Source organism: Centruroides sculpturatus, unplaced genomic scaffold (genome assembly GCF_000671375.1).
Source record: "Centruroides sculpturatus isolate CEXI.00-Female unplaced genomic scaffold, Cexi_2.0 scaffold235, whole genome shotgun sequence".
NCBI classification, from domain to species: Eukaryota; Metazoa; Arthropoda; class Arachnida; order Scorpiones; family Buthidae; genus Centruroides; species Centruroides sculpturatus.
Window position 1 is genome coordinate 488,826 of NW_019384436.1, and position 19,416 is coordinate 508,241.

Consider the following 19,416-nt stretch of genomic DNA (forward strand, 5'->3'; position numbering starts at 1 on the left):
TTTCACTTTTTAGCCAAAACTACACATCGCACATGAATGGTGTTTGTACTGTATGTGGTAGTAGCCCTAAGTCTCCATTCGTGCACTATGGTGATTGCGTCTTGATAGCTATAAGGGTGCGGGAGATATGGGGGCTTAAAGTGGGTGACTTCAAAGATTTTCTATTTCGATTCTAAAAATGTTTGAACTGTTTTAAATTCGAATTGGTTCGATTATAGAACGATTGTAAATGTTCCAGAAAATAGTTGAAAATAGTTCATTTGACTGGACATAAAAATTCTCTAATTAGTCTGGAAACGAGGGACCTAATTCTTGCATTCTGTGAAAACGGGTAAGATTGGCTATAATGTAATTATCTTAATCGTCACTATCGTTACTTTTTGCCCAGTGAAGCAGGTCCTTGCAGCTAGATTCTAGATTACTTAGAAAAACAGTCTTTTATATATATAAAAAAAACTATATTATATACAAATAAAAACCCAGCAAAGCGGGTCCTTGCAGCTAGTATATATATAAAAAAGTAAAAATGTTATTTTTGTGTGTGTGTGTGTGTATATATATGTATACATACATACATACATACATATACATACAAAAATAACATTTTACTTTTGAATATTTTATATGTCAGAGATAGTACAATTAAAACTAGGCAATGTGCTTTATTATCAGACTATAATAATTAGCTATAAAGTATTTGTCTAGGATAGGCAGTTATGTTACCATCTTTTAATAATTATAAAATTTATATAAATTTTAATTTAGAATTTCTGGAAGAAAAGAATCAGCATGGAGTGGGACTCAAACTCACAACTCCTGCTTACAGAGCTCCAACTAGTGTAAATAACAACATATCTGCACAATAAGCAGGAGTTCTGCTCTGGGCCAATTCTTTTCTTCCAGAAATTCTAAATTAAAATTAATTTATTATAGTTATTAAAATAATGACAAGATGGCAGCTGGCATTGTGATGATTTCATAATAATTCTGTTGATTTTTTTTCATTTTTGGAATTAAACTCAAAATTGCTGTGGAGAACTTATCATACAAACACTTTTTTTGGTGCTTGTGTGGTAAGTTCTACATAGCAATTTTCTGCTTAATTCCAAAGAACAAAAGAGCAAACAAGAAGCAATCAAGTACTAAAGATGTTTATTTTTTCATTATTGTTAAATACCATGTACATTTTAAAGTTTATTTAAGAATGTTTAATAAAAATATTTAAACTTTTTTGACTAGGTGAAAACATGTAAAATAGCTTATCATGTGACATGTGCCTTTATGAATGGATTAGAAATGAAAGCTATTATTGGTGAGACTGAAGAAGATGGAATTAAATTAAAAGTAAATATTATATCTTTTATAAACTGTATATTTTTGCTTTTTATTTAATTATTAAATTTTATTTTTATTTTTATGTACATTCATTTGTATTTTTAATTAAGTTATTTAGTGAACATTGTCATTTCCTTATCATATTACATAGATTATATTGAAATGATGATGCACATCATATATTGATTTGATGATTTTTGAATCTTTTGAATAATTAATATTTTAGTATTGTAAATTGACTATAAGCTAAAAAAATTTAAATATTTGATCACCATTCTGAATGATAAAATATTATGCTATTCCAACTTAGTTAATACCTGTTATGAATAAAGCTGAGGTTGAATTGTTTTTGATAACTCTGTGAAACAAAATCATTGGTTCTTGATTGAAAGTGAAATTAACTGAAATTTATTAGTTAAACAAAATTAAACAACAAACATACTGGGGAGCCTGTTACCAGTGTGCTTCTCAGAAAAAACAGAGCGTTACAAACTTTTCTGAATTTGGAAGTTCTTCAGGTAACTAACGATTGTTAAACGAATGCAATTCAAATTAAAGTCAAATTGGAACATCATTCAGAATTCGATCATGTGGATATCAATAACAATATCCACACAATAGAATTTTTTGATAATTGATAGATTGAATTTTTTTGATAGAATATGATAATGGCATAAAGATGAAATCACCCTGTCAACTGCATGGCAGGCACTCGTAGACAAGAACTTACGATAATCTACAACCATTAAAGGGGCTCATGCTTGAATGACATTATTGATATCCATACAATAGAATTCTGAATAGTGTTCCAATTTGACTTTAATTTGAATTGCATTCATTTAACAGTTATTAGTTACCTGAAGAAGAACTTCCAAGTTTGAAAACATTCATAACGCTCTGTTTTTTCCAAGAAGCAAGCACACATGGTAACAGGCTCCCCAGTACATTTGTTGTTTACTTTACCCCGTTGTAGTATCACTCTTGTTTAAACAAAATTAAAATAATGTCATACTTAGATACAAAAAAATCAATTTTCACATTTTTAAAATAAGCTGATTTATTTAGTAGTAGTCTACTAATTAATACTTTATTACAGTAGAACCTCGAAAACTCGGCTCTCGATAACCCGGCACTCCGGATAACTCGACCACACCCTGGCAGGGCAAAAAAATCCTTAGTTAATTAATTTTCATTATAGACAGCTTTATAAAAGTATAAAAGCTCTCATAAAGTATTTTTCTGTGGTCTGTCTTATCAGGTAAATTACTGTACACAGTGTATTCATTAATTTTCATTTTCATGTAGTAAAGGCTTTATGCCTTCATAAAGGACGTACTTTTCCTTTGTTTAAGGGTATTTTTTTGGGCAGTTTATTCTCTGTTATATTCTCAAGTAAACAATACATACAAGTACAGTACAGTATTTTCTGAGGAAACACTCGTACTTATTTTTTTAACCCCATTCCCGATAACCCGGCATTTTCACAAACTCGGCCACCCTTCGGTCCACATTAGGCCGAGTTTTCGAGGTTCTACTGTATCCATTTCTGTAATCTTTATGAAATTTAAAATTATATAAATACAGTTAAATTTTGATTTAATGGTATCATTTGTTCCCCTCTGAAATTGTCACTAAACTGAAAATATCTCAAAAATATTTACTGTAAAATGTCTGAATTTTGGTAAAAGTTAGAATTTATACACATATCCTAAGATTTATCAAGTTGCTTTGATAAAATCCAAAATGTAGTGTTCACTTATAATGAACCTGCTTATAACAAACTCTCAGCTATAATGAACCAATTTAAAAGTACAAATGAAACAAATCATAAGAGCAATGTTATTTTTTTTTAGTTAAGAACCCGTTTGTAATGAACAATGTTTGGTTTTTTTAAAAATGGAAGTTATCACTTATAACAGATTATGCATACAAAGAATACTCACAAGTTATTACTATGATTTTTTAAAAAACTTTTTTTCCTAACATAATGTGAGTGACTTGAAAGGGTTAATTTATGAAGATATTGCACATCATTGATTTTTGTTATTATAAATATAAAACGAAGACATCTATGCCTCACTAAAACTATCATTAAGTCATTTTTTTCAAAAGTGGGCTTATATCACTTTCAAAAGAACGGCTCATTTATTAAAATAATTACAAAACGCATTTGCCTCAAGAAATTGTTTTAGAATTAGTTTTACTTTTTGGTTTTTCTTCTTGGTTTATTTTTGCTAGAAAGATTTAGGTTCTGACTGATTTTGGATTTTGATATTTAACATATACTGGGGGAAATAATCTGCAATAAAATCACTTAAACCTTGTACTAGAAGAGACTATTAATACTATAAGTTTTATAATATTTTGTCTAACTTTGTATTAATTAATACAAATAACCCTATTTATAGTCTAGCAATGTTAGATGAAGAAGGGGATATTTTTTAAAAACTCTCACTATAACAATAAATCTGTCTTCTATTTTTTTTCTTTCTCTGCTAAATATTGCTATAGGGGAATTTGAGTGTATTCCATATTTGTTTTTTTTTTCTTTCTTTCTTTTTCAATGTAATACAGTTAATTAAATTTTGTGTAAGTAAATAAGAAGCAGAAATAAATAAATATACAAATAGTGTGATCTTTTTTCTATTTATGCTTGTTCCTTGTGCAATAAACCTATATTAACTTTACTGTGTAGTTTTGGTCAATTGTAACATTTACCAACATTGACTGGTAAAACTTCAAAATGAAAACAGTTTTTTAATTATTTTGGACTTTTATCAAAGATGCATGGTAAATCTTAGGATATATATGTATATTCTATATTTTGCTGTAATTCAGATTCTTATAGTAACATATATAAGGAACATCTGTTCTAAAGTACTTGTTGACACTTTATGAGAGAGGAATTATTTAGGAAGGTGCTACATTAAGGTTGTGTATACGTGTATAATAAAACTTTACATATCAACTTTGTTGTTGAAAAATATTTAATACAATTTTTACTTTCANTAACATATATAAGGAACATCTGTTCTAAAGTACTTGTTGACACTTTATGAGAGAGGAATTATTTAGGAAGGTGCTACATTAAGGTTGTGTATACGTGTATAATAAAACTTTACATATCAACTTTGTTGTTGAAAAATATTTAATACAATTTTTACTTTCAATAAATGTTTTTTTTTTATTTTTATTTTATTTATATAATATATATAAAAGTATTTTAAATAAATGTAAAATTAAGCTTAATTATTTTTTTAGCTAAGCTTTTGATGCACATAGAAAATATATTTTCTATTATTTATTTACTTTAAAGATTTCTAATAATATTTTATTAGTCCTTCTGTAGGAAACACAGTAAGCAGAAAGATATTTCTGATACAGAATCAGAATCTAGTCCAAAAAAACGTAATAGAAAAGTAAAGAAGGAATTAACTATGTCAAGTGGAGAAAGAAAATCTAAGTTAGTATTAAATATGTATTCTTAATAATTCTTACTATTGCCATTATGTATTTAATTTATTTATTTATTGCATATACAAAAGGAAATGTCATAAGACAATTGATATCCTCCCCTCTGAAAATAACTTCCATAATAAAAGATTAAAATACAAATAAAAAAAGGATAATAATTAAAATACATGATAAAATATACATAAATAAAAACAAATGATTATATATTATAAAGTAACTGTTTACAAATGCATTTAAAATGAAGAAAATCTTTATTAGAGATTGTTCCACATAGCCCATATTCTGAACTGATTGATAGAAAAATGATCTGAAGGAAATGGAAAGCTTAAAAGGTGGGGTAAATAAGTAAGTTTGGTTATGAGTAACTCATGACAGAACTCTTAGACTCATAAATACAAATACTTCCATGGTTCCAATCATTCAGATTAGAACCATGGAAGTATTTGTATAAAAATATTTAATATGTTCGTAAAATCAGGAATTTCCAATCTGGACCTAGCAACATTAGGGGTAAAAGCATTAGGGGTAAAAGGAAGAGAATTTATTTAGAATATGAAATATTTCATCTAACTCTTTTTAATATTTTTTGTAAATGGGAAGAGGCAGCCCTAGCCCATATTTGCAGATAATATTTGAGTAGAGACTTAATATTGGCAAAATAAATGGAATGTAAGACTGTTTTTTAAGAAATAGTTTTGCAAAAATGCCAAAGTATTCCACAACAAATAGCTAGAGATTTAATAATCTTATCAACATGTTTTTTGAAAGTAAGTTTGGGATCAAAAATGACTTGGAAGTCATTATAAGAATTAATATATTTTATAGGATTATTGTAAATATAGAATGTGGGCAACTGAAGATTGCGAATGAGTGAAAAAACAGGACTACAGTTTTTGTAAATTAATTTTTAGGTTAGCTTTTTCTAAAAAGGAAGATAAACGGAGCAGATTAGACTGTTGGATATGAGGGTTACTACTAATCAATAATGATGCAACAAATATTCGGTTACTACTATGTATTCGTCCTATGTTTCACTATTCAGCCGAATACCTAAAAACAGGAGTAAGAAATAACAAAAACACAGTAAATTAATCATTTTGGTAACTTTTATTAATGATTTATTAACTGAATATACATTTCAAGTTCAAGAAAGCTCAATTTTTTGCTTATTTATGTAAAAGATCAAAGGAAAAGTAATATAACTAAGTTAATCTATTTTTTTAAGAGGTCAAAAAAAAGTAACAAATCAAATGAAATCTACCTACTTATTACGTAGTTTAGTCATCTATGTACTCGTATGTAAAAGAATTATGCCTATGCATACATCATAATGTGCGCACACGATACTTTCAATCCATCACTTTTCCGTCGTAGATTTCCCATTTTACAGTTATGTGACTCATAGCCTGGTGATAATGGAGAAAAGAGACACATAGGTTGTTGGTATAAGTCACAGTTATGATTTCACATATTCCAGACAGCTTTGTAGCCCAAATGGTCCCAGACTTTCACCCATGCATGCTAAGTGACTTTCGTTACAAACATTTAGCTTTCTGAAGTCTATGACAACAATTGTTTGGCATTAATGGCCGCAAATTTTGTGCCAATAAGCTGCCTCGACTTGTTCAATTATGTTATCAACTCAATTTCATATTTATTTTCACATTTTCACTTTGCAGTTTTTCTCTGTTTTTTTTCCATACTTTTAAAGTTGAGACAGCAATAAGGACCATGAGAAACAAAAAGCTCCAGGAATAGATACTATAACAGCTAAAATGGTGAAGCAGACTTTTAATGCCGTACCAATCACTTTCATTTATACATACAGTAAGTGTATGGAGCTCTCTCAATTTCCACACATCTGGAAAGCTGCAGATGGCTGCAGCTTTCCAGATGTGTGGAAATCTCAAAGACAAGCAGAACCAGCCATAGCAATGCTAATGACTTTAGACCAATAAGCTATTACCCACATTGGGGAAAGTCTTGGATGGACTTGTTATAGGAAGAATCAACTTTCACTTATACAGTAAACAACTACTACATCTGAAACAGTATGGGTTTGTTCCCAAAAAATCTACTTATCATGCTTTACACAGTGTCACTCAATTTATTCGTGATGCCTGGGAAAAATCACATCATGTCCTCCTTACTTCTATTGATTATCATAATGCCTTTAACACTCTGGTGGCCAGCGTTACTTCTACAGCTTAAATCATTCCAGTGCCCAAAAAATTTATATCTATTAGTGAAGGATTACCTTAATAATCATATGGTTGGTGTATATGACAGGGATAGTCCACTACAACCCATGACAAGAGGCTGCCCCTAAGGATCTCATTCCAGTCCAGGATTATGGCACATCATGCATGATAGCCTTCTGAACATCAAGCCTAATAATATAAATGCACAATGGTAGTTACAAGCATACGCTGATGACACTCTGATTATGATGGCACATAGGAATAGTGAGAAAATGCAAACTGAAGTTAATAAGTTACTAAAAGAAGTAAACAACTGGAGCATAAACATCAATAAGTCAAGTTGCCTGCTCATGACTAAAGGTAAACATCTTCAGAAACTGCCATTAAAAATAAATAATACTAGAATACCATACACAAAGGAAATGAAATATCTTGGACTTATCCTGGACCAGAGCATGAAGTGGAATTCCCACATTGATTACATTTGTATGAAGGTACCAAAATTATCTCATCTCCTTTGTTATGTAGGGAGGAAAAGTGGGGCTTGAATAGCACTACCTTGACCAGCATTTACAATCAAGCCATAGAACCGACAATACTATATGGATCCCCCATATGGGGAAATGTCTCTGCAAAGGTTCATATAAAAAGAGTGCTCCAAAAAATACAATGGATTAGTCTTTTACATATAACAGGAGCATACAAGACAACATCTACAGCTGCTCTCCAGGTTCTGGCAGGTCTCCCACTGCTATACTTAAAAGCTAAAGCTAATTGGGCACTCTGGAGTCAAACCTAGACATCCCAGATCAAAAGAAAAAGGATCTCTACACTTAATTAGATATTGGTAGCCTTCCTAACTTGAACATTGACAATCTTTTCCAGCCGAATCTGGATACAGACATTTGGAATACTGCCCCATCTTGTCTTCATCCAGCGAAAGAAACTAAAATTAATGTTTACTTGAATAACAAAGATACTGAATTCCCTCATATGATATTTACGGACAGTTCAAAATCTAACAAAGATATAGGTGCAGCTTTCATTCACTATAAAAAGAACAAGAACAGACAAATTCATAAGGAAACTTACCGACTGGCAACCCATTGCTCAATCATGCAAGCTGAACTTTTGGCAATCCTGAAGGCTTTACAATATGTTAATAGCAATGTCAAAATCAACAATACTCATGAAAGCATCTGCTCAGATAGAGCTGCTCTTCATAGTATTTCAAACAATAAAAATAAAAACAGCTTACTTCGCCAAATCTCAGAAGAACTAGCAAATAATAAAAATACAATTGCTTGCCCATACTGGAATACAAGGTAATGAAGAAGCGGATAAAGGGGCAAAAGAGGCAGCTAACAGATCTTCAGAACCATGTTTTCATGACATTCTAATTGTATTGATAAAAACGCTTATCCAACAAACAACTATTAATATGTGGCAGAGACTTTGGGAGGGAGAGACAGCAAGACGAATTACCAACAAGATGATTCCTAACATCCCAATTAAGCTTAAGAGCGAACATTTTAAAGTGGACTTTATTGTAAGTCAGTTATTCATTGGTCACGGGAACTTTCTCTCTTATCATCAACGGTTTCACCATAGCAACACCTCCACTTGCAACTGTGATGGATCCTCACAATAGGACACTTTTCACCTAATCTTCAACTGTCATCTCTATCACCAGCAATGAGCCAAGTTATACCAAACTGTTCTCCTAGAAGGCTATAATTGGCCATGTGCTTCTAGTGCTCTTGTATACAACAAAAACATCTTCAGAGAACTGTATTCATTTATAAAAGAAACTGGTGCTCTAGATGTGTGTAATAGTATTAATTGAAATTTGTATGTGCCTCCTTCAGGAAATTATCTGTCAAGGTGTTAAACCTAAGACTCGTGCCTTTGTCTTTTTTGTAAATAGTGTATATAGATTGTTCTATTTTAATACTTTGTAACAGCAAAGATTGTGCTGCCGTGATCTTAAATTCTACATCCTCTTTGTTCACAACTGAATGTAACATCTCATTGTCAGGATTAGTTTCATGTTATTTTCAATTATATACTTGTAACTCCAAGTTATATCCTTTGCTTCACACCCAAAAGGGTGCTGCTGTAAAATATCTCTTGTTGCACCATTTGCACTTTCCTTATGTAACACCCTCAGTAAGGGTATTTTGTCACACTGTTAATATACCTCTTACTTATGCAACAATTTTGCATTTTGTTAAATAATGTACCGATGCTGATGTCCATGAGACTTTCACTTTCATCCCCTTTCCTATCTAACTTTACTTTTTCCCTTTGCCTCTTCTCTTAATTATTTTCTTCTTAATCCATTTCAAACCAGGCAATATCTACGAGTGGCCCTGGTCTTCATCCTCTTAAGCTAGAATGTATTTACACGTATAGGTCATTTCATTGTTATCCACATTTGATAACAATGAAATCATTTAATTTGATAACAATTCATTTGATAACAATTCATCATTTATCACATACTGCCATGACGCTCTTGTCTGTCTGCTACAACTGTCAAGAATTAACACGATTGGCGAAACATAGTGACAGTGAGCCAATAGAGAGCAGGGTGCATGACCTTGCAATAATGCGATTTGTGTGCCAATTTTCATACGTGCATTAATCAAGCCGAATAGTTTGGCCGATTATTCAGCTATTTGGCCACGCTCCTGCCGAATATTTGGTATTCGGCTTGAGGCTGAATATACTATTTGTTGCATCATTATTAATCAATTTATCATCATTAGCGTAGGATAAAATAGGTAAAGTGATATTGTTTAAATAAGCTGAAAAAATAAGCTGCTTAAGGTGGATCCTTTCTGTATTCTACATAAGGGAGAGAAATTCAAAAATTTGAAATTGCCAAGTATAATCTTATAGGTACAAAGGAGGTAGTAATTATTAAGCCAGGATTGAAAAGCAGGATCAATTTCAAAGTAATCTTTGAGTATTGAGAGGAGATTGGGAATTACAAATTGAAAACTTGGCTAATATCTATATAAAGACAGATTGCTTAAAACTTTCAACATGGAAGATGAAATGGAAATGGGATGGAAAGAGTTTTTGTTTTTTTTTTAAGCACAGCTATAATGTTTGAAGAGAACCATTGTTTAGGGACAAAACTATTTTGAGCAAAAATGGAAAAGAATCTGGAAAGAATAACAGCAGATATTGGTTTTAAGGATTTATAAAAAAATTGACCGAATTAGATCTGGGTTGTTATATGAATTATTTAAGGTATCTATAGCATTAAGAACTTTATTGAGGGAAAAGGCAACCTTACATGAATAGAAGTGAGGGATAATGGAGAAAATATAGCATTAGGAAGTATTCTGAAAAATCTTTTTTTTAAATTACTGTTTACATTATAAACATTATCATCTTGAACAAGAAATAATTTACTTGGTAATCTTTTAGAAAAAATTAGCATAAAAGATCAAAAACTGCCTGGATCAGATGAAAAAGATGCTGTAACTTTATTAAGATAGTTTTGGAAAGAAGTATGGCATTCACAGTAATACTTTTTTTTGGATGATATGGTGTAAGTAAAAATTGCAGGAGTTACCAGATTTTCTCCATTTGTTCCAGTGTTTTCAAAGTAAATTATGTAGTTTTTTAGATAAGTAAATCATTTGTGTTGAAATATCGATTTTACAAATTGCAAATAATTATGTATAATAGATAAAAAAAAATTGTACAAATAATGTCAGACTTTGCATTAATACTGATAAGGTTAGAATTAAGGTAAGACTAATTCACAGATCAGAGATGGGTGACAACTTTTTTCACTTAATTTGGGACCAAATGAAGCATATTAAGAAAATGCTTCATTTTACCAGAATTTAAATAGGGAGAAACTTCTAGGCCAATAGGTATGTGGTCAGACAGAAAACCATTGGTCAGGTAGGTGGTAGCACGAGTGTTACTAATGAAAACCATGTCCAGATAGGAATTCCCTCTTGATAGAAAATAAACTATCTCGGTTAAATTTAAAAAAGTAAAAAATTTCATTTAAAAAATAAAACTTCTGTAAGGTCCAAAATGCTATTCGATGGACCTGAGGAACTCCAGTAAGCATTAGTTAAATTAAAATTGCCACACGTTATGAATTTAAAACCCGAAGGAATAATAAAAGAAAGATTGAAGGATTTGAAAAACAGAGATTCTTTTAGGATGAGATACTTAGACAATGGATAAAATACATTTATAATCAGGGATTTTGAAAATAAGAATGGAATCAATATATTCAAAAATTTTATAAACTTTTAATGATGGAGGAGAAGATAATAAGTATTCCTCCAGCTCTTTGATTAATGTGTTTTAAACATATATGTGAATAACTCAATAGAGAAATAAAATTTGTGATATAAGTCAAAGAGATAAACCAACTTTCAGTAGACATAAAAATCATAAGAATCACACAATATAAACAGGAGATAAGAGCATTTATTTTTGATGAAACAAATGTTTTGCATAAATATTNGAGATAAACCAACTTTCAGTAGACATAAAAATCATAAGAATCACATAATATAGACAGAAGATAAGAGCATTTGTTTTTTGAAGGAATGAATGTTTTGCATAAATATTTTAAGTGGAATAGTTAAAGAAATAATGGGAGAAATAATATATATAAAAATATATCAAAAAATTAAAAAAGAAATAAAACAAAGAAGTAATAATAGTAACTAAACTTAGAAAAATGATAAAATACAAATACAATTAAAATAGATGGTGTGAGATCAGAACGTAAGATAAAGGAAATAAATGTAACAAACTCTCATCTGAAATACAATTAAAATGATGATTATAATACCAGTAGATAAAGCAAACAGTGATCTCACACCATCAGAAGAAAAATTTTTTAATAAACTACATTATATATAATACAAAATATATAAAATATATCATATTTACTCACATATAAGATGATCTTGCTTATAGGACAAGGTGTGACTTTAAAGATCAAAACAAAGAAAATTGGATTTACAGTAGAGCATCGATTATCCGACTCAATTGGGGACTCAGGTTGGTCGGATAACCGAAAATAATGAAAAAAATACATTATTAGTATAGTATATTAGGATATCCCATGTAATTAGTATATTAGTATTTTGCTAGTAACCAACTTTGTGTTGAATTTTCATCGATGTTTAGCCTAACAAATTTTTTTAAAATAATAATCGTTGCTATTGTATCGTTAAAAATTATTTTTAAATTATTTTATTGCTCACAAAACAAACAACCACTCATAATTTGAAAATTAAGTCTCTTTTAAATATTGGCCTCCCTTCAATGGTCAAGCCGTTGATGCCAGCTAAAAAATGCAAAAATTTAACAAAAATAATATTAAAGTATCCAAGACATAGCCAAATATTGTAGCGCCACATCACTAGCGGACATTTGAAATTTGCCGACTAGAATGGTCGATTAACCGATGTGACGTAATCGGGGGTCGGATAATCGATGCTCTACTGTACTTTGTTTTGCTTGTAACATAAACTTTTTGGTGGGGGTCGATGTGATGTTTCGAGAACTTGTACGGGGTTGACAATCAGAAAAGTTTGGCGACCCATGCAGTACAGTNACCAACATTGACTGGTAAAACTTCAAAATGAAAACAGTTTTTTAATTATTTTGGACTTTTATCAAAGATGCATGGTAAATCTTAGGATATATATGTATATTCTATATTTTGCTGTAATTCAGATTCTTATAGTAACATATATAAGGAACATCTGTTCTAAAGTACTTGTTGACACTTTATGAGAGAGGAATTATTTAGGAAGGTGCTACATTAAGGTTGTGTATACGTGTATAATAAAACTTTACATATCAACTTTGTTGTTGAAAAATATTTAATACAATTTTTACTTTCAGTAAATGTTTTATTTAATAAAATATTTAAAATATAACTTTAATAATAATGTTTTACAATAACTTATAGTAATAATTTAATATATAATAAAGTGAATAACAAAACATATTGAAGATATAAGTTCTTTCATTGAATTTCATCTTTTGCACTTCAAGCTTTAGGCCATAACAGTTATTATTCATGCTAAGAAAAATCCATCTATATTTTAACTTCCTAATATGGATGAATTTTTTTCTTTTCTTGATTTTCAATTTCTGCATGAACTTTAATAAACTTAAGAGCGTCAATGTATGAATGTATGTTAAATTCAGTAATGATTGCAACAATACTGTAAAAGTTTGGAAAAATAGCAGAGATAGTTATTATAACTAAAGAGCTACTGTGCTTTTAATAGCTCAAGCTGCTGCTCATGCTAAATACAAGGTTTGCTAAGAAGAAACAAGAGAGAATGAAATGAAAAGTGGAATTAAAGAACAGTTGGAGAAGAATGACATGACACTTATCTAAAAACTTTGAGTCTAAGTCCAAAATTTGTATATTTTAACAGCATTAAATAGATATTGCTGGTTGTTGATCATCAAAGCATAATTATTAAACATAACCTACTGGTTGTGTTTTTATATTTACAAATCAGTGAAGGTAAAATACAACTATCATGTTTAGTCTAAATACAAACAGTAGTTTTGCTGTTGTATCTACAATACTGACATAATATATGAATATTGTTAGTATTGTAATATATGAATAGCTTGCATAACAAAATTTTTAAGTCAATTTAAGACTGCAGTGCAGAAAGTTGAAATTAGTTTTTACATCGTAAAAAGAAATTGTATGCTGATTCAGAAAATAATCAAATATTTTTTCACAAGTCTGGCAACATGTTTGCAAAATATGTATATTATGTTTGTTTATTTATTTTATGAAGATTTAAGAAAAAGTACATGGAAGTAAAAAATGTCCAAGGAATCAAAAGTTTGGAAATTATTCAAGGTGTATTGCATTGACCTTTTGCACATTTCCTTTAAAAAGTTCCAGCTATAGAAAATATATTTTTATTCTTTAAGGTGGTTTCAAAGTTAGAAACTTCATGGTTAGATGGCCAAGGTAGTTGAGACATCCTACTGCTTTGGGGATGCTATTTGGATCAATTCTGGGATGAGCAACCCCAGGAGTTTTTCATGAGTTGGTTGCACTGGATAAATTGGGTTCTGTTTCTCACCACCCAACTGCCTCCAACTGTACCCATAATGAATACTAAATGAAATATTATGTGTATTTATAGTAAACTTTATAATGTTTAGTTGATATATTTCTGTTTAAGGTTTTTTTTCATACAATAGTGGTTGTTTTGTGCACATTTGAAATGACATGAAAAGTATTCATGACAATGTTCATTTGGTAATAAAAGAGGTATTTACAAAACAGGATATGAATTTTAATTAATGAATTATTTACTAAATGCATGAAATCTTGATATATAGACCTAAAAAAGTAACTAAACTAGACAAAAATATTTTAGTTGCACTTTGTTAAAATACATATTGAGTTTTCATTGTTTGAACATATTGAAATGCAAAAGTTTGATAAATAGGAATTGATATACAGTATAATATTTAAATACAGACTTGATTCAAATGTTCCCAAAAAGTCTACATAAAAAAGATACTGCTCATGTGAAAAAATGGAAAATTAATTCTAGATCTTAAAAATCAGTAAAAATAATACAATAAATTAATAAATATAATAAAATTGTTCAAACAAAATATTTCAGTTTCATTTGTAGAGGAGGGACAATTTAACTTATCAACAAAATTCAATAAATTATTTTAATTTAATTTTTTATTTGATTTTTTTCAATTAAACATCAAAATACATCTAGCTTTTAATAATATATGGCATGTAAAACTATTTCATATTGAAAGAAATCAGAAGAAATGCAATCATACAAATCATCAAACTTTGAATTAAACTTTTTGTGACTATTTCAATCATAGAATAAAGTTGGAATGAAAGACTGATTGTTACTGTACACATTCAAATAAATTAAGTAAACATTACATAGATGTCAAGAAATTATTGAAAAGATTAAATATGAATAAAGCAGATTTACAGTTAGAGACTAGAGAGGGAAAGTATGATTGAAATTATTTTAGATATCAGATTAAAAATAAATACTCATAAAATGAGATTATAAAAAGTATAGGAAGAAACAAAATTTCACTTGACTCCTGTATTCGAATATGATTTTTGAAATTTTAAGTTACAGTTTTACTGTTTTATTTATGATAACTTATGTAATTTCAATTATAATAAACCTTTAAAGCATAAACTTTAATTTTCTTATCAGATTGATTAAATTTAAATATTTTTAAATGAATTTTGAAAATTGTTTTTATATTGTTGTATTTTATGTATTGAATGAATACTATATCAATATTTAAAATTAAGTTTCAGGTATAAATCTGACACATCAGAGTTTTACAATGGAATAAGTGTTGTTAATATTGCTGAATGCCTTAAGGTTGATAAGATAATTGTTGATTTTGTTTATCAGTATTGGAAATTGAAGAGAAAGGTAAGTTGCAACTTTCATTTAATTGAAGCAGTTAAAGTAATTAAATTTAATGATTATTCTGTTATTTTTTTTAACCACTAACAAATGTTTTTTATTTATGAAAAGTGCATATGTTAAGCAGTTTTACTTTTAGCTTTATTTATCAGATTTGAAAATACGTTTTTTTTTCTTTTCTTGAGAAACTTTACAAAATAATTGATTAATTTGTAAGTTTGTGCACTTTAGAAAGTAAAAGAGTTCTTTAAGTATTAAATTTAGACTTATTTGAAAACAAGAATGTTGATATTCATATTTCTAAGGTGTCTTTAAAAGCTTTACAATTGGTTCTTTCACAAAAACAATAACAATATATTAAAAAAATTTATATACATATTTACAGCCATATCTTCTTATAGCAATTATTGATATAATAAGAAGAAATATAGCTCCCTGCATAATACATATTAGCTTAATGTAAAATTTTTCCTAATTGAATGTTACCCTCTACTGTGTTAAATCTCTGTTTAACAATACATTTTTTGTTTTTACTGTACTCATAAACACAATATTTTTCTTTCTCTACAGTGATGATAATGCAGTAAGATAAATTTTAATTAATTTTATTCTATTATTCATTGTTTGAATCAGAATGTTGTACTCTCTTTAATAAAGTGATTCAACCATGAACATGTTTATCTAACATTCATATTTTTATTAAATGTTGTTTTTATATTAATTTACCTTGTTTTCTGACGTTATGTTTAGAGTTTTTAAAATATAAATTTTATTTTTCATTTTACAAACTTATATTTATTTTTAAATTTTTTCTTCTATTAAATATTTAAAATTTTTTATATATGTATACTGTATTATTTATGTGAAAATTGTTAAAAATTATAAGAATGAATTGGCTGAAATATGGTAATTTTGTTCAAAGATTTATTATTTATTTACAATATCAAAGTTCTCTTATTTATATATATATTGGACAGATTTGTAAATTTTGTTTATTATATGATTATTTTATATTATTTTAGGCAAATTTCAATAGACCCTTATTAATGCCCAAAATAGATGAATTAAACAACATAGGAAGAAATGAAAAAGATTATGCAAAAATGAAAATGTTTGTTCATTGGAGGCAAGACTTAGAAAGGGTATGTAATACTTAAAATGTTCATTTAAAGTATGAATTAAATATTTGATAAATGTTAAATAACACGGCACAGATATGTTAGATATATGTGCCAAAAATTTCATATATCTTCAAAAGTAATCTCAAAATTGCATTTATCAATATTTAAAATTCAATTTAAAATTTTCTATGGTTTTCATTGAAATTTATGTATTACAGAAAGAATTAAATATATAAGCATCACTAGAAATTAAAAATTATGCATTTAAATGTATTCAAAACTTTATTATTTAATTTATTAGAAAAACAGATATAATCATTGATAACAGATTAAAAGAATAAATATGTAATCATTCTATATATGATAGTGCTAGTGATTTCTTTTTTTTTTCTAAAATAATCGATTTATTGCCAGATATTATGTACTATATTACCCAAATTTGACTTTCCTATAGAATTTTTAAACTTTTCTTCCTCTGTTTTATTTGAATTTTATCTTGATTAGTTTTAGGATGTTTGATTTTTTTTACTTTGTATAGTGGAAGTTGATACATATCTGTTTATGGGGCAATATTAACATTTTCTTTTCTTTGTACAGTCTGTATTTATTTCTATTAATAAATGTTTATGCTCACATGAATATTATTTTCTCAAATTAACTTTAAAAAAGTTAACTTTTTTTATACTTAAATACATTTTTTAGTTTATTATGGAGAACTTCATCATTTAAGTTTTTCTTATTACAACAAACAAATATTTATTTGTTGTAACCAGAAAAACTTTTCTCATTTTGCATTCTCTTTTTGTAAAATGAATAAAACACTTCCTTTATAATAAAATTTACCGTTATTTTATTCATAATTTCTTATTTATTTATTGAGTAGAGTTATTTTTATTAAATTAACGGAACTAAAGAGGAAACCATAGAAGTGTCATTCCTTTATTTATTTATCACGTTTCATACGAAGTGAGGAAATTCTAGAGTTATTTTTATTAAATTATAGGAACTAAAGAGGAAACCATAGAAGTGTCATTCCTTTATTTATTTATCACGTTTCATACGAAGTGAGGAAATTCTGCAGCATATAAATCACATAACACTAATGCATTTGTCACTTTAATCCGATTTTGAGATTCCGGAAACAATTATTTAGCGGAAGGTACGTTTAATTTTAATTTGTCTTCCTCACTAACCTAAAATGACAGAACCTATTAGAATATAGAAGAATGACTAAATAACTTATGATAATAATGTTTAAAATATGCAATCCTTAAAAAGCTTTTAAAATATTATAAAGTATTTATTTAATATACATGTTTTGAAGCAAATATTAAAATATTTAGTAATTTTTAATTTGAAATGCTAGTTGGTAAGATTTTAGCTGTGTATTTAGGTAGTAAAGTTAATTGTATTTTGTTCTACACAATAAAACTTTTTATGATAAATAATTCTTTAATTTTAACTTTTATAAGAAAATAAAGAATATANTATTATTTTATATATAAAAATACATAAAATGTTAAGGCATTTTTATTAATATGTATATATTAATAAATAATTTGAATCCCCTCCTGAAAAAAATGAGTTCACACTGTACAGCTTACTGTGTGGTGGAAAATCATTTTTTTCAGTAGGGGAGTCAACTTATCAGACATCAAAACAAGTGTGGGACAGCAAAAGTATGTCAATTTATCTAGTGGTGACGAGTTAAGTGGTGTTGATTAAACCAGTTTTTTAACATTAATGCCTATGTAAGTCAGCCGGGACCACAGAAAACTGACTACTTAACTGGCGGTGGCTAGTTATACCTGTGACAATTTATGCGGACTTGACTGTATTATTAGATGATGTAAGATTTGTAACCTAAAGATCATTAGTAGTTAAGTTTCATCCTTATAGTTTCAATAAACTTTTGCAATTTCCATCATCTTTTTAGATGATGGAAATTGTAAAGGTTTATTGAAAAAACTCAACAATATCAGAATTAGCAGATTTGCATTTGCTATGTATTCTTATCAAAAATCATATAAATAAAAGTTGAACATCTGTTATAAATTTCTGTTATCAATTGTAAAAAATAATTATAATTTATATTTTTGCTAATAAGTGAAACATAATTAATAGGGTGATTGATATTTTTTTTGTAAATTTAAGAGTTATATAATTGTTGCAAAAAAAATCAGTTTTATATGTCTTAAGTTGTTAAAAAGTTAACACTTTTAATAGCTTCCTCTTTGTCGAGGAAACTATTAAAATGATGCTGAACTTTAACAGAATGAGATCCCTGTGGTGTTTCATACTATTAAGGTTTTTCTAGTCAGAAATGCTAAAGAATTTATTATGGCAAGGAGTTGACGAATATGTAATAAATAAATGTGAAGGAAATGTGATGAATACATGGGTATGAATTTTAAGATATTTGAGTAGATATAGATGTTTAGGTAGTTTTCTTAATGGCTAACATGCATATTAACTCCAAGTTTATATTTATAAGCTAATAATACATATAACTCACTTTGTAGAGGCAATTAAAACTACTTGTCAATGTTTTTTTAAAGCTTTTATGCTTTATCTTTAGATAACATTTTGTTCTAATTTGTCACTTTTAGCCATTCGAAATGGAATACAATTCAGAACAACCTGCATACATTTTTTTTAAAACATTCTAAATGCCATATGTAAGAGTTTGTCAAACATTGGTGTAAAAGTTTTTGTCATAAGCATGTTAAACGTCAAACTTATTTAAAATTTTATCAATGATTTTATTATATATATTTTAAAAGCCATATCTACAGATCTGAAGTTAATCCTTTG

General features: G+C 28.2%; 1 protein-coding gene across 1 annotated transcript in view; it reads left to right on the forward strand.

The window, feature by feature from the left end:
• Positions 1 to 1,038: 1,038 nt before the first annotated feature.
• LOC111619926 (F-BAR and double SH3 domains protein 2-like) overlaps positions 1,039 to 19,416 on the forward strand; it is a 199,857-nt gene continuing 181,479 nt past the window's right edge. Inside the window, exons 1-4 of the mRNA XM_023361748.1 lie at positions 1,039 to 1,344; positions 4,674 to 4,798; positions 15,361 to 15,487; positions 16,504 to 16,623. Of these exons, the coding sequence (XP_023217516.1) occupies positions 1,282 to 1,344; positions 4,674 to 4,798; positions 15,361 to 15,487; positions 16,504 to 16,623 (435 nt within the window). The 5' untranslated portion in view covers positions 1,039 to 1,281. The remainder of the gene's footprint in view (positions 1,345 to 4,673; positions 4,799 to 15,360; positions 15,488 to 16,503; positions 16,624 to 19,416) is intronic.